We start from the raw sequence: 12,830 nt of genomic DNA, 5'->3' as shown, positions 1-12,830 counted from the left end.
CGGTACTGTCAAGTAAAATAAGTAAGTAACTAAGCATTCAGTACGATTATGATGAAAATATACACGCTTAAGATGTGTTGTTTTATGTGCTTCTCACATAAAATAGATATTCCAAGGAAATTAAAAGGGTGCGTTTCCAATCTTCGTGGTTGGCATTTTACTAACAGCAATCTTTCCGTCAAAAATTAATTATGAGAACGAACGAAAGGAATTTGATACGCTTCCATCACAACGAACATTCGACCTAATTCATACAAGTCGATAGTTCGCTGGCAACAACCAAACAAGATACAGGTTTTCCTTAATTGTTGTACACATCACAAAAAAAAATTCAACCCCTTTCTCTAGAGGGTAACTCTTGCACATAGAGAATAGCGTTCGTCGTACGCTCAAGTAGTCTTTGGTTTTTTCACTCCGTATTTGCTCCGCGACGAAACACGGCCTACAACACCAGCAATATCGTATACGCCTCGGATAATGTGATACTGGACACCAGGACAATCTTGCGCTCTACCTCCTCGAACTAACACGACAGCATGCTCTTGAGCATTATGACCAATTCCTGGAATGTAAGCAGTAACAAATCGGCCCGATGAAAGACGAACTCTTGCGACTTTACGGACAGCGGAGTTTGGTTTTTTTGGTTTCACTGTAAAGACACGCGTACACACGCCTCGTCTGAAGGGACCACCCTCAAGTGATAATGACTGTTGTTGATTCGTGTTTGACACATTCTTGTTTTTCTTCTTCATGGACTGGTTTAGTGTACGCATCAAAATGGAAGAGTTTTGAAAAGAACGAACATTTGGAATGCTCACAGCGCTTGGTATGCTTGGTATCCTGCCGAAAAGTCTTGGTATTTGTCGCGCGCCAAAGATAGGCAGCAGAGACCTCTGAAAGAATAGCATTGCTGTCAAACAAAAGAGGAGAAATATAAGAAATAAATAGCCAGCAGCTCCCTTAAACTGTGCGTAAAGAAACACTTGAATGAAAGCGGCACGTCGTAAGAATATGGCAAGGTTGGTTTCCTTTCGTGAGGTAACACTTTTAGTTGTTACTCACAACTTGAAGAGAAAACACAGTTGAACGCTTCTTTTATGGGCCTTGGAACGGCTTTCATCTGTGATTGCGTGTAATAATTGTGGAACTTTGATAAAGGGAAATCCTAAACTTTACAACCGTATTCACATACTTACTTTTCAAGTACTCCAAGGTAACCAAAGTGACTGTAAATGCTTTTCGGCAAAACGGGGGAATAAGAAACCAGAAAAAAAGGAAAAAGTATATTTAATCACTTTATTTACTTCGTTCTCTTTTCAAGTCCAGTCTCTGTCTTTGGTCCTTGGGCTACCCTATTAGGCAGTGTACTCAGTAAATACCTGTCTAACCCTGTCACACTTCCTCGGTCTTTTTTTGGTTAAGCATTGGTTTGTATTTCGGCCTTTTCGATTTGGATTTACTAAATTCAGTTTCTTGAAAAAGCTCTAAAAAAAGTTGATCCAGCATGAAGTCTACTTTACGGCTTTTGGCAAAAGCTACAAAAGCAAGTAAGAAAACTGGCCCTAGTGTTCGTGATGAATCCGTGCAGCTTCTGAGAAGTGCATTGTATGAAATCCCCAATGAAAATGCTCTACATATGGACAAGGAATCATGGAAAAAGCATGAAATTATCAATAGAGCCTGGGGCATACATCAAAGTAGAAAGCAAAAAGAATTGAAATGTTCATATGAGAAACAATTCCAAGCTATGCAAGAGGCCTGTGAGGAACTTCGTTTAACCAGCGAAAGTCTGTTTAATGCCTCTATGACAGGATCAAAAAGTCGGAGATTCCCTATACAGACACGGATACCCACAGACACTCCCCCAAGAATTATGAGTTAACTTTTCGTTCGGCATGTGTTTCATGTTTTACAGTCGTTGCAACAGAGGTGAACAGTTTTTGAGCGAGTGTGAAATGGTACTTTAGATTTCTTCAGCCCTTCTCTTTACTTATCATTTAATTACAGGAAAGCCTCACAGAAATACATTTTATATTAAAGCCAAAATATTATTAAGTAAGACTTATTTTTCCCTCATAAACCCCGATTCAAATTCCAAAAGTAAGCTCTAGTTCTTTTTGTTTTTTGTTTTGTTCCAATCGAAGACTTTTGATTAAATAACACTGTACCACACGTGACCATTGCTTCACATCCTGAAACGATCAAAAGATGAAAATATAATACATATTCGTAGATACACCGCCCATTTTTTTAAAGCCAGAATTTGCGTCTATCAGATTCCTCGCCAGCGTTGCTTTCAAAGAAGACTTCGCCTTTCTTATTATCCCAAATTCCTCTTTGAACCATTCTTAAGCGCATGGTGAAACGTGGTCCTAATTCCTGCAAACCTGTACCGATGCCATCTGGTCGATTCGACCTTTCTCGAAAGTCGTAACGGTGACGACGGAAGAAAAGAAAATCACGTTGGCAATGAATAGTTACAACTTGTCGACCCTGGATTTGAGGTTGCTGGATAAACAAAGATTGGAAAGCGCGAGCAACTGTTAAACCCAACCGAGTGCTAAAGTTGTTAATGATCAGTTCTGGAATATGACCACTTGAGCGACCATGGTTGGATATTTCTTGTGCAGACTGAATACTGGAAAGAGTAAAGTAAAAAGAAGGTCCACTTGGTAAATGAATTAAAGTGAGAGCGTTGGTCTGTTTGCGATCTTCATTCAAGACAATCAAGTCAGTATAACCGCGTTTGGTAGCCGCTTCAGCAATTTCATGGATTTCAATATTCCCGGTTCGTTTACGGAATTCCGCATTCGGAAAGCAGTCCAGTAATTCTGAAGCAAAGTCATAACACTTCCGTGAAGCGCGTTTGCTGGTAGTTACCAATAGTTTGGGGAATCTTCTCTCCTCGTTAAAATAGGCAGCAAACTCATCGTCTTGGATTTCAGCCTGCACCTCTTCATCTGGCTCATCTTGCAAAACCGTCTCATCGTAAACTCGTTTGGATTCAATGGTTTCAGGTACATTTTCAGCAAGGCGAGCCGCTTTCTTTTCTGGTTCCTTTTCTTCTTCTTTGGCTCTATCCTTTCGTTTTTCCAATTTTTCTTTCTTTCTTCTTTGTAATTCTTTCAAGTACAATTGCTGACGAACAATTTTATTCTTAATTGGCCCCATTTTTCTGTCTTTATGGTAACAAATTCCCAGTCTATTTTCTTTCAGAAGGCCACAAAGAAATGCTACAAGCTCTAGCACCGGTGGTAATTTCTGCTTTCAAAAATATAAAGTATAAATCAACAATAATCAATAATTTGGCTCTAGAAATCCAAAAGGTAGATGAAATTGAAAAAAGCAGAGGGTTTGTTGGTGTCAAGACAAGCATAATAGTGAGACCGTATGCATATTTTAACTGGAATAACGAGAAAATAAAATTTCGGTAATTGCAAACAGTAAATAAATAGAGGTATAGCAAAAGGAGGAATGGGTATTCTTAGTGTAAAGCTGTTTCTCCTACAAGATCAATTTACGAAGCGCTACTAGTCTAGAGTTTTTTAATCTACAAAGTATGAGCGGACGTTTTGCTTCTTCTCTCTTTCTCTGTACCGTCGTACACAAACATGGACTACAATAGCCAGAGATGCAAAAATCGAACAGAAACCATTAAAATGAAAAAGTAAAGCTGTTTATTTTTTTTAACCCAAAAGATCTAATAAATTAACAAGTTTTGAATTAAGAAATCCAAAAATCCATCCCCAAAACATTGACATTCAGCAAACGGATTAACGCAAACAGGACAATGCAAATTGATTCTTCAAAGGAAAGCACCAAAGCAAATAATAATATTTTCTATGCCCTTGACTCGTTCATATCCAAAAGCTGCACCATACCACGGCCCTTTGTTTCATTGCGAATAAGCTCGTCTAGCGTTTTGTAATTCCCGGGAAGGACGAGAGCAACACACTCATACTCGTCGTCCATATTTTCTTCTTCAACCTCATCTGCCAAAGAACGAATTTTTTCACGCAAAGGCTTTCCTTGCTTGATATCGATGACAACACGGATACGCATACGAGCACGCACAATTGGAATTTCTCCCTTCTCCTGAAGCTTACGAATCGCTTCTAATGCTTGAGACTTAGCGCTCTTGCTAGAAACAGAAAATCCACAGTCTGAAATAGCCTTCTCAATAATGGATGCAGGATAAGGACGGCGGGTGTTAGGGTCAACGCACATGAGAGTAACATGCGAAACAATGTCACGATAAGTAGAAGACATCTGGTGGCTTCTTTCTTTATCACCAACTTGAAAATCACCCTTTTGTAAAATTTCCAAGATAATAGCGTCTACATCATCTGTGCCAAAAGCACTTTTCAGGTCGTTTTTGCTGGAAACATGACCTTTAGAGACATTGCTGAATACATTATGAATTTGTAAAACTTCGTCAAGGTCCGTCTCACTGGCGAATGGTTAGCAAATGTCGGTACGACGAAAATCAGCCGACAATTGGAAGTTCCAGTTCTACTCAAAGCTTGGCAAAGCCAATCCACATTAGTAGAAACCATACTCCCTCCATTCTGTTTTTTCTTACATTTTGTTTCTCCATTCCGTCACTTTGTTTTTGTAACAAGCGATTTCGAAACGTTTTCCACCTTTTTTATATTTCACAACAGATACATTTGTCAATCGAATTTGTCCTACAGGTTGATTTATAGCTCCCATCTTGCTAGGAGAAAGTTGTTTGTTTTAGTCAAAACATGGAAGTTGCTTCATGAACAAATAGGGAAGCACAAGGTCGATCGCAATGTACACTAACGATGTCGAACGTCTTTTCAAATCGTTTTTAAGTAAACAAAGATGCCCATCATCTATTTTTTTTATTATTTGAAAAGACAGGCAATTCGTCTGTTCGTTTAGAAGCGATTGCATCTATCTGAAACAAAGGTAAATTTGAATCTGATATTAAATAGGTTCCAACTGTACAGGGAACGCATTTGATATTTCATTTTATGGCTGGTAGCACTATTAGTACAAGCAATGCGAAGAAGAACCAGATACTCATGGACACGTATTAATTGACAAAGTAGACTTCTTTATTGTTGACTTGATAACATTTTGTTTTCCATGAAAGCTTTCTTGTTTTATGTTTACACAGTATCTCCTATTTAGCATATATGTCTAATATACTTATAACAAATTTTACAGCTATATTACTTACAAATATTATTATACTGAAAAGTACTGCTAGGCTGGAATGTTTTTCCGCATTCGAATTTCTACTCGTTGAATCCTGCATCCTTTGTTGCGTTCGCCTTCGCTAATAGCTATATCCTTACTAGCAGCAACTTGGTAGGAATGCAGCATTGAATTTGCATGCTCCTGGAAGTTACATGAATTAGCATTTTCTTGTTAAAATTAGTGAGTTTAAGTCACTACATTTGGTTAAATAGGAGTCACTCTTTTATTGGAAGATTTGACTGCTTTATTGGTAAATTTTGGTAGAACTTTTGAATCCCCATCTCAACTCGATACAGGTACGGTATGAAAGATTTGCGGACTGTGTTTCCAAAGTATTATGGAGGTGGGAAAAGCCTTTTGAGATCCAAACGCAGTTTGCCTGTTCACATGCGGACGCGTCTTTACGATCATCTAAGAAGCAAGGAATTCGATAGGGATCCTACTGAAGCTCAATTGGAATTACCAGTCGTACCTCCTACCTCAAGAATACCTTACTGGAATGTTTTCAAAGGTGACTACGTTCACGTTCATAGCGGCCCTAACAAAGGGAAATGGGGCCGTGTGTTGGATACAAACAAATACACAAATGGCATTACCATCGAAGGTGTAAATGTGCGATCCGTAAGAATACCCAAGTATCTTTTAAGAAGCCCTCCGGAAGATGGCAAGGACCCTGTTGTGGATCTCGCCCACGAAATTCCCTATTCGCAAATTCAGTTGCTAGCAAACGCTAAAAGTACCGACGGAAAACGCGTCCTTGTACCCGTGGAAGCCACTTCAAAATCCAATTCCCCAAAAGGTCGAAAATTAATCGCTCCTAATTACGAAGGAATCGACAATAAAGACGTTCACCTCCCAACCCCAAAGGATGATAAGCCTCAACGCGCTGACGGCAGTATGGACACAAAGGAGTCTACTGTCGCTAAAGTTACCTGGAGTCCTAGTTTGACTGAAGCTCCCTTGCCTCCTTTTGCCGTTGGTGATTTGCGTGTCAATTGGTCTCGTCGTTTGGAGCATGTTTGGGCATACAAAAAAAACAAGAAAGATATTTTCGAAATTGCCAAAAACTTGGTTCGCGCCGAAAATACCGCTGAAGCTTTCGTTAAACAATATCCCGACCATGTCACACAGAAAAAACCCAGCTCATGAATACATCTTTAATAATTCTTGCAATCCTTCCTTTTTTCATACGCCAAAAGCTATCCAACCCACCCTATTTTCCAGTGCTCTTCCAAAAATAAAATTTTTACGTCTTTAATTTCAGCTCCTTTTTTTTTCTATTTACAGCAGAAGAATGGTTTTTTCAATTACTCAACGCTGGTTATTGGAAAAATACGAAGTACACAAATATTGAACACAAGAAACACTTAAGCACAGTAAGATACAAAGTTCATTAGAAAAAAAATTGAATTGTGCATCGTTAATTAAAAGATCGTATCATCGTTTAGCTAGGTCATCCAATCTTGCTTGTAAATTGCCCTCTGACTTGAGCTCTGGTACACTTCCCACTTGTGTTGCGGCATCTGGTAGTCCCTGGGATAAATCTACACCTACCTCATCCAAGACTTTGTCTACAAGCTCATCGGCTTCGTCTTCGTCGTCACCTTCCAAAGCATCATCCATACTTTCATCTATCATTTCTTGGCGTTGTTCCATCATGTCGTTTTCTCTTTCAAATTGCTGAGCAATACGTGACATAGCTGGCAAATTCATGCTCTTATTCATGCCACCGAGCAACTAAAATAGGTTGTATTAGCAATGTCCAATACCCTCAAGAAGCCAATTGCTTGATTTTCTAAAGAATACATACCCGAGTAGCACCACGCATACTTTGCATCATTTGTTCACTTGTTCTCGTTGTCTATTTGAGTTTTGTTAATAGATGTTCCCTTAATCTTCATAGTTCCTTGTCATCATATGCAAGGCTTTCCATAGGCGACTTACCTGAAGACGAAGAGATATGGCTTGTAATTGAGTCTTTGCATTCATCATCTTTTTTCTGCTATTTCGCAAACGCATCATATCTCGAGCTTGAATCCTAGCGGCACCTGTATTCCCTGCTTTTGCACTTGATTTAATCTCTTGAACCAAAGATTTCTCTCGCTGATCCAGTTTGACCTTTTCACGGTCTAACTCCCGCTCAGCTCTTCCAAGAGATCTTTGATGAGCACGTAACTGTTCCTGTGGTGATTTTTGGCCTCCAAATAGCCAGGATGTGAGTCCCATGTTTATTTCGTTCTGGGGTGCTATAGAAACTTAGGAAACACCTAAAAAGCTCGATTGTATAAAATATCTTTGTATCTTTCTAAAACTTAACTCAAAAATCGAACAGTCTGACCCTCTTAGATGAATGGTATATGTGTTGCATAATACCTATGAATGTTGGAAGTCAGCCTAATAAGAGATTCCAAGATGTTTGTTTATTTGGGACCTACCCAAATTTTCATTCATTTATTTAATGTATATTTAAAAATTGAGCAACTTGAATGCAATGTTTAACAATTTGGAGGTTGCCGTAATTGTGCTGAATAAAAGAAACAGAAAACCTACTAATTGCCAGTAACTAAAATGCTGAATTGGAGAGAAAACTCAAAGAAAAAGAAAACTAAGATGAAACAATTTTACGGTGTCAAACCCTTGCAGCTGTAAGCAACAATTAAGGCGAAGGATCTAAGTATTTCAGTGGGAGACATGGAATGAGCGTTAAACATAGGAAAGCGTGTAAAGACAGACAGTCATTAAACAGGAGCTACTCTTATTGCTCTATTCTATCCTCAATTTGAGGGTTCTCTTTTTCCCTAAGGGAACTAGTACTTTACCACTTAAGACGCCATAAGATTATTAACATAAAAGGTTTACTGACTGAAATAAGTAAAGAGAGACGTACCCTCAACTTTTTTCTACAGTGTCATTTAGCCTAATGTTGGAGACTGTTAATCTATAACTGAATTACAATCATCTTTGTCAGAATTGGATCGTTTTCCTTGTGAGAGCTTTTTTGAACCACACAGAAAACCATAATATTTTGTTTGAAGTCCAAAATCTCAAAATGGTTCGAAAACCAAATCAGACAGACATTCAAGACTTCACCAAAAGCGAAGCTCAGACCCGTCTTAACGAAATGGATTTTAAAGGGTTAGTACACGACAAAAATGACCTTTCAAAGGTTGAAAAAAAGCGGACAATTGAAAACGAACCCGAGACAACAGAGAGTGATAAGAAAAAACCGAAAACCGTTGCAGTTACAAAACCGGAAATAAATATTCTAAATAAGCCTGTTCTACATGATACAACTCGAACAGTTTCGAATTTTCTACTTCATTATTTGACTAATGAGCCTGTGGAAAACATTGAGGTAAGTCAAGTCTCAAAGGGTTTCTAGATTATCGTCCGCCTGAATGCACTCGTATCTAATTCTTATAATGCAGATTGAAGCGAAACTTGGCACATTGATAGACCTTGATTCCCAAAGTCGGTTTGAATTTCCGGTCTTGAGTGAAACCGTATTAAATCCAGAGTTCAATCTTCGGACTCGGTTTCAGAGCGATATGCCTGCTTCAGAACACAAACACTTTAATGAATTTTTGAACAGTGCATTTAGAGAATCACAAAGACCCGGCCGAATTCCAATTGTCTATAAACACGTGAAGCAGGTGGATTTGTTTTATGACTCTAAAAGTCATGGCCATGATAGAGTCCGTGTAACTCGAGACCAGAAAGATAATCGAGTCCTTGCTTGCGTAATGAAACGTCGAGTTGCTGACCTATACCTATACTGCCCTAATGATGCCTTTGATGTCAGAATTTCCATTAGTGATGAAGTTCCCGTTTCTATGCCTTCCCAAGAGACTTCCCCTTTGTTGACTAGAATCAAGGATCGTGTTGGGTACCAACACCAAGATGTTAAAATTGATCTTACCATGACAATTCAAAATGATCCAAGGTACGAATCCACGAAACGTCATGAATTAGAAGTCGAATTCAATAATACTGCGGGCTTACGTGAACGAGCTATGCGTGCTAAAGAAGGCGTCGAGCCATCTTGGGATAGGAGGGTTCAGTTGTTCTTAGACAATATTCGTATCCTTCGTCGTGAGAACTCATAAAAGTACATCTTACCTGAACAACACTTCTCTTTAAAATTCTTTAACCCTTCCGTTTTTTCTTGGCTCGTATTACAGATCAAACCGCCTGTTGGTTCCTCTTGTCTGACACTTCAAAGACAGATCCTCGTCTCAAATTCACATGCAAGTTGGGTGTCAAATTTATGGAACCTTTGACGAATGTAACAGTCGTACAATTTTCTAGTTCAGCTTCCAATAAACCTCGGATGTTTCCTTCAGTACCTTAATTTATTACTAAATTACAAAGGGTCATTCAGGGTACTCAGCTGTTGTTTAACACTGGAGTATAGGTTAGAAGCGTAATTTAATCATAAAGTCGGTTATTACTCTCATCAAATTGTTTAGAGGAATCCAAATAAAAGATGCGGCAATATTAATTAGTTCTACAATCCTGAGACTACAGAGTAAAAATATAAATTACACAAAAAAGGGAATCAGATTCTATTATACATATACATAAGGAATGGTTCATCAAAGAAACTTAAACGAAAATGCACGAGTTCTGTCAACTCTTACAAAATCATATATCACATCCTAGATTTTTAAGCACCGGTGCTTCCAAAACCGCCAGAGCCACGAACAGTAGCCTCCAAGTTCTCAACCTGCAAAACAGGAGGGGTGATAATTCTTTCTAATATAATCTGGGCAATACGGTCACCGACTTTGACTGGGAAATCAGAGCCCCCATGGTTGAAGAGCAAAACGCGAACGTGTCCACGATAGTCAGCGTCAATAACACCGGCACCAACGTCAATGAAGTGCTTAGCGGCAAGTCCGCTTCGTGGAGCAATGCGTCCGTAAGTGCCTTGTGGAACAGCAATTGACAAATCTGTGTCTATCAAAGCTTTTCCATTGGCAGCAATAGTGCATTCGGCTGATGCATACAAGTCATAGCCAGCGGCCAGAGCAGAGCCTTTTGTAGGTACTGTAGCTTTATCAGAAAGTTTTTGAACAAAAAAACTCATTATAAACGTTATTGATTTTTGATGAGAATAAACAATTACAAGGTTCTACTACCTCAGCTATCCTTTATATCTTATTTAATTTAGATCGCGACGCGAAAATTGAAGCCACGACGCGTCGCGTTTGTTTACACATGTACCAACAAAATTATAGCTAGACGAATTGAGTGCAAGTAGATGGTTTCTTTTAAATGGTTTGCCAAAAGGTATTGTCTTGTACACGGGTAAACGCATGTGATGTTTTAATACCTATGTGTTATGTGCTTATTTCGTCTACTACAAAAATGAAGCACTTAATTACGAAAAGAATTCAATTATCATTGAAATATACCAATGGAAACTATCAATAGAAGAATAATATCCATACAAAAATTTGTAGAAGAGAAAAGCTGAAATAGTATCAAAATATTTATCATGACCACAGAATCTCATTAAAGTCATCAGTCATTTCACCCACTTTCATATTTAAAAAAAAATTACGTAAAAACCTAGTTATTAATTTTGAAACAACAATTTCAACAACATTAATTATACTAAAACCATAGTTTAATAATTCACTGAGTAGGGTTTCTTTTGAGGAGAAAAAAGGGAAGAAATCTTGCGGAACATAGAGTTACTGTTACTCCTTCCCGACGAATGAGCAAGTTGTGCATTACTTGATGCGCAACGCTGGGTACAAGTTCGTGAAGTATAGAGTGGAACAGAAGCTGAACGACCGTTTGCAGAGGTAATTTGTCGCTTGCCCTGCGTTGACAGTGAATTAGGTCTCCTAGGTGTTCTTATTGATGTACTAAAAACTGGTGCAATACTCGGATCATCTGTAGCTGGCACAAGATCAAGAGAAGAGTCGGGGGTGGAGATTGGGCTAGGCGTTTCGTAACCAACAGTTCCGCTATAAAAGGTGATGTTTGGGAATATACGGGTATAGCCATAACGATTATACGGGAAATAGTCTTCCTGGTCGAAAGGCGAGATGGAAAGCACCCGTACTCCAATCGGGTCAGAAGTTAAATTGGGATCAAAATCGTAATTCGGAGTGACATTTTTTAACATAAGATTTGACTCATCCTCAACATGCATAAAGCCAGGACGCTTATGTTGTTCTTCGTTTCCTCGACAGGAATTGAAGGAAGGGTAAAATGGGGCAATTTCATCAACTCTGTTCATGGTGCTTTCGACACAAAAATCATCCCTCTCACCCTCATTAGTGATATTTTCTTGACTTGTTCCATTATTTTTCTTGAAAAGGCTTTTATCATGAATGATATCATACAAGCTTAGATACTTGTTTTTATCGAAAAGTTTCTTTTTGCGTATATCGTCTTGGAGGCACTTTGACAAAGCACGGTATACTCTTTTCTCGTCATTATCTTCATACAATTGCAACTTTGTGACTATGCTTTTGGAAGACGATTTCCTCCATAAAAGGCACATACAATCAACTACTAAAGGATCAACATCAAGACTTGAATAAGGTAAAGAGGACTTTGGCAGTAGCGTTTCGTTGGGCTGCTCTAAGTTTGACTGAATATAAGGATGGTTAAGTATTTCGGGAATCGTGATGCGGGTTGAAGGATTCACATTCAACATTTTATGTAATAAGTCTTGAGCTGCTGTAGAACATGAACACGGCAAATCGTAAGCTCCATTTAATATTTTGTCATAAACAGTGCCTGTGGAGCTGCCCCCAAAAGGTAACTTGTTAGAAAGCAAAGCATAAAAAATTACACCACAAGACCATATATCGGCGGGAGCACCTTCATAAGGCGTATGGGAGACAACTTCTGGAGCTAAATAATGCAAAGATCCACAAAAGTTTGTAAGGTAAGAATTATCGGGTTCGACCGTAGCCATTCCGAAATCGGCGATTTTAAGAACACGCTCATACGGGTTGATAAGGATGTTCTCTAATTTCAAATCACGATGTCGAAATCGAAATTGGTGGCAGTGAGAAAGCGCGTCTAAGAGTTGTACCATATAATGGGCTACATCCTTTTCTGACAAAGCACCATGCTTGCGAACGTAGTCAAACAGTTCCCCACCGGGAACATACTCTAAAGCTAAATACATGTTTTGATGGTCAGTCCAGACATCATACAACTGCAGAATATTGGGATGGTGCAAAAGACGCATCATCAAAATTTCCATTCCTACCGATACATCTTTGATAGGAAGAATTTTGACTGCCGCCAAATTTCCAGTTTTCACATGTTTGGCTAGGCGAACACAGCTGGTTGAACCAGTTCCCAAAGTTTTACCCAGACGCCATAGACCGATCGTGTTTTTATGTCGTTTCACCATTCAGCAGAAAAGAATGAAAAAAAAAAAAATTAAACAAAAGGTTTGCCAATGGTAACAAAATCGTCAAAAAATCAAATATGGATTGAACCGAGAAAGCGGTAAGATTTCCCTATTTCACAAAATCGAATAGAATACAAAATAATCTGCAAAACATAAAGCATAAATAAAAATGGCTCAATAGAGAAGTCAAGTTTACGGATATTAAGAATAACTT

General features: G+C 38.7%; 10 protein-coding genes across 10 annotated transcripts; 4 read left to right on the top strand and 6 right to left on the bottom strand.

Annotated features, from left to right (window-relative positions):
- Positions 1-389: 389 nt before the first annotated feature.
- On the bottom strand, positions 390-908 carry mrps12 (mitochondrial ribosomal protein subunit S12; the record flags this gene model as incomplete). The annotated part of the gene is made up of 1 exon (XM_056182421.1): positions 390-908. The coding sequence occupies one exon, from the start codon at positions 906-908 to the stop codon at positions 390-392; it is 519 nt and encodes a 172-aa protein (XP_056037620.1).
- Positions 909-1,504: 596 nt separating this feature from the next.
- Positions 1,505-1,882, top strand: mrpl28 (mitochondrial ribosomal protein subunit L40; the record flags this gene model as incomplete). The annotated part of the gene is made up of 1 exon (XM_056182420.1): positions 1,505-1,882. One exon carries the CDS (start codon positions 1,505-1,507, stop codon positions 1,880-1,882), a length of 378 nt encoding a protein of 125 aa, XP_056037622.1.
- Positions 1,883-2,250: 368 nt separating this feature from the next.
- SOMG_03630 (Brix domain protein Rpf1) lies at positions 2,251-3,171 on the bottom strand (the record flags this gene model as incomplete). Its single annotated transcript, XM_056182419.1, has 1 exon — positions 2,251-3,171. One exon carries the CDS (start codon positions 3,169-3,171, stop codon positions 2,251-2,253), a length of 921 nt encoding a protein of 306 aa, XP_056037623.1.
- Positions 3,172-3,840: 669 nt separating this feature from the next.
- sdo1 (SBDS family ribosome assembly protein Sdo1) lies at positions 3,841-4,713 on the bottom strand (the record flags this gene model as incomplete). Its single annotated transcript, XM_056182418.1, has 2 exons — positions 3,841-4,450; positions 4,583-4,713. 2 exons carry the CDS (start codon positions 4,711-4,713, stop codon positions 3,841-3,843), a joined length of 741 nt encoding a protein of 246 aa, XP_056038788.1.
- Positions 4,714-5,532: 819 nt separating this feature from the next.
- On the top strand, positions 5,533-6,378 carry mrpl40 (mitochondrial ribosomal protein subunit L24; the record flags this gene model as incomplete). The annotated part of the gene is made up of 1 exon (XM_056182417.1): positions 5,533-6,378. The coding sequence occupies one exon, from the start codon at positions 5,533-5,535 to the stop codon at positions 6,376-6,378; it is 846 nt and encodes a 281-aa protein (XP_056038787.1).
- A 288-nt stretch (positions 6,379-6,666) lies between these two features.
- Positions 6,667-7,455, bottom strand: did4 (ESCRT III complex subunit Did4; the record flags this gene model as incomplete). Its single annotated transcript, XM_056182416.1, has 3 exons — positions 6,667-6,966; positions 7,040-7,090; positions 7,174-7,455. 3 exons carry the CDS (start codon positions 7,453-7,455, stop codon positions 6,667-6,669), a joined length of 633 nt encoding a protein of 210 aa, XP_056038306.1.
- Positions 7,456-8,278: 823 nt separating this feature from the next.
- SOMG_03626 (RNA 5'-triphosphatase) lies at positions 8,279-8,611 on the top strand (the record flags this gene model as incomplete). Its single annotated transcript, XM_056182415.1, has 1 exon — positions 8,279-8,611. The coding sequence occupies one exon, from the start codon at positions 8,279-8,281 to the stop codon at positions 8,609-8,611; it is 333 nt and encodes a 110-aa protein (XP_056038256.1).
- A 16-nt stretch (positions 8,612-8,627) lies between these two features.
- On the top strand, positions 8,628-9,335 carry pct1 (RNA 5'-triphosphatase; the record flags this gene model as incomplete). Its single annotated transcript, XM_056182414.1, has 1 exon — positions 8,628-9,335. The coding sequence occupies one exon, from the start codon at positions 8,628-8,630 to the stop codon at positions 9,333-9,335; it is 708 nt and encodes a 235-aa protein (XP_056037993.1).
- Positions 9,336-9,895: 560 nt separating this feature from the next.
- dut1 (deoxyuridine 5'-triphosphate nucleotidohydrolase) lies at positions 9,896-10,318 on the bottom strand (the record flags this gene model as incomplete). The annotated part of the gene is made up of 1 exon (XM_056183878.1): positions 9,896-10,318. The coding sequence occupies one exon, from the start codon at positions 10,316-10,318 to the stop codon at positions 9,896-9,898; it is 423 nt and encodes a 140-aa protein (XP_056038620.1).
- Positions 10,319-10,861: 543 nt separating this feature from the next.
- cdr1 (serine/threonine protein kinase (NIM1 family) Cdr1/Nim1) lies at positions 10,862-12,616 on the bottom strand (the record flags this gene model as incomplete). Its single annotated transcript, XM_056182413.1, has 1 exon — positions 10,862-12,616. One exon carries the CDS (start codon positions 12,614-12,616, stop codon positions 10,862-10,864), a length of 1,755 nt encoding a protein of 584 aa, XP_056038251.1.
- Positions 12,617-12,830: the final 214 nt, after the last annotated feature.

The sequence above is a fragment of the Schizosaccharomyces osmophilus genome, chromosome 2, assembly GCF_027921745.1.
Source record: "Schizosaccharomyces osmophilus chromosome 2, complete sequence".
NCBI lineage: Eukaryota > Fungi > Ascomycota > Schizosaccharomycetes > Schizosaccharomycetales > Schizosaccharomycetaceae > Schizosaccharomyces > Schizosaccharomyces osmophilus.
This window is presented reverse-complemented; position numbering and strand designations above follow the sequence as displayed.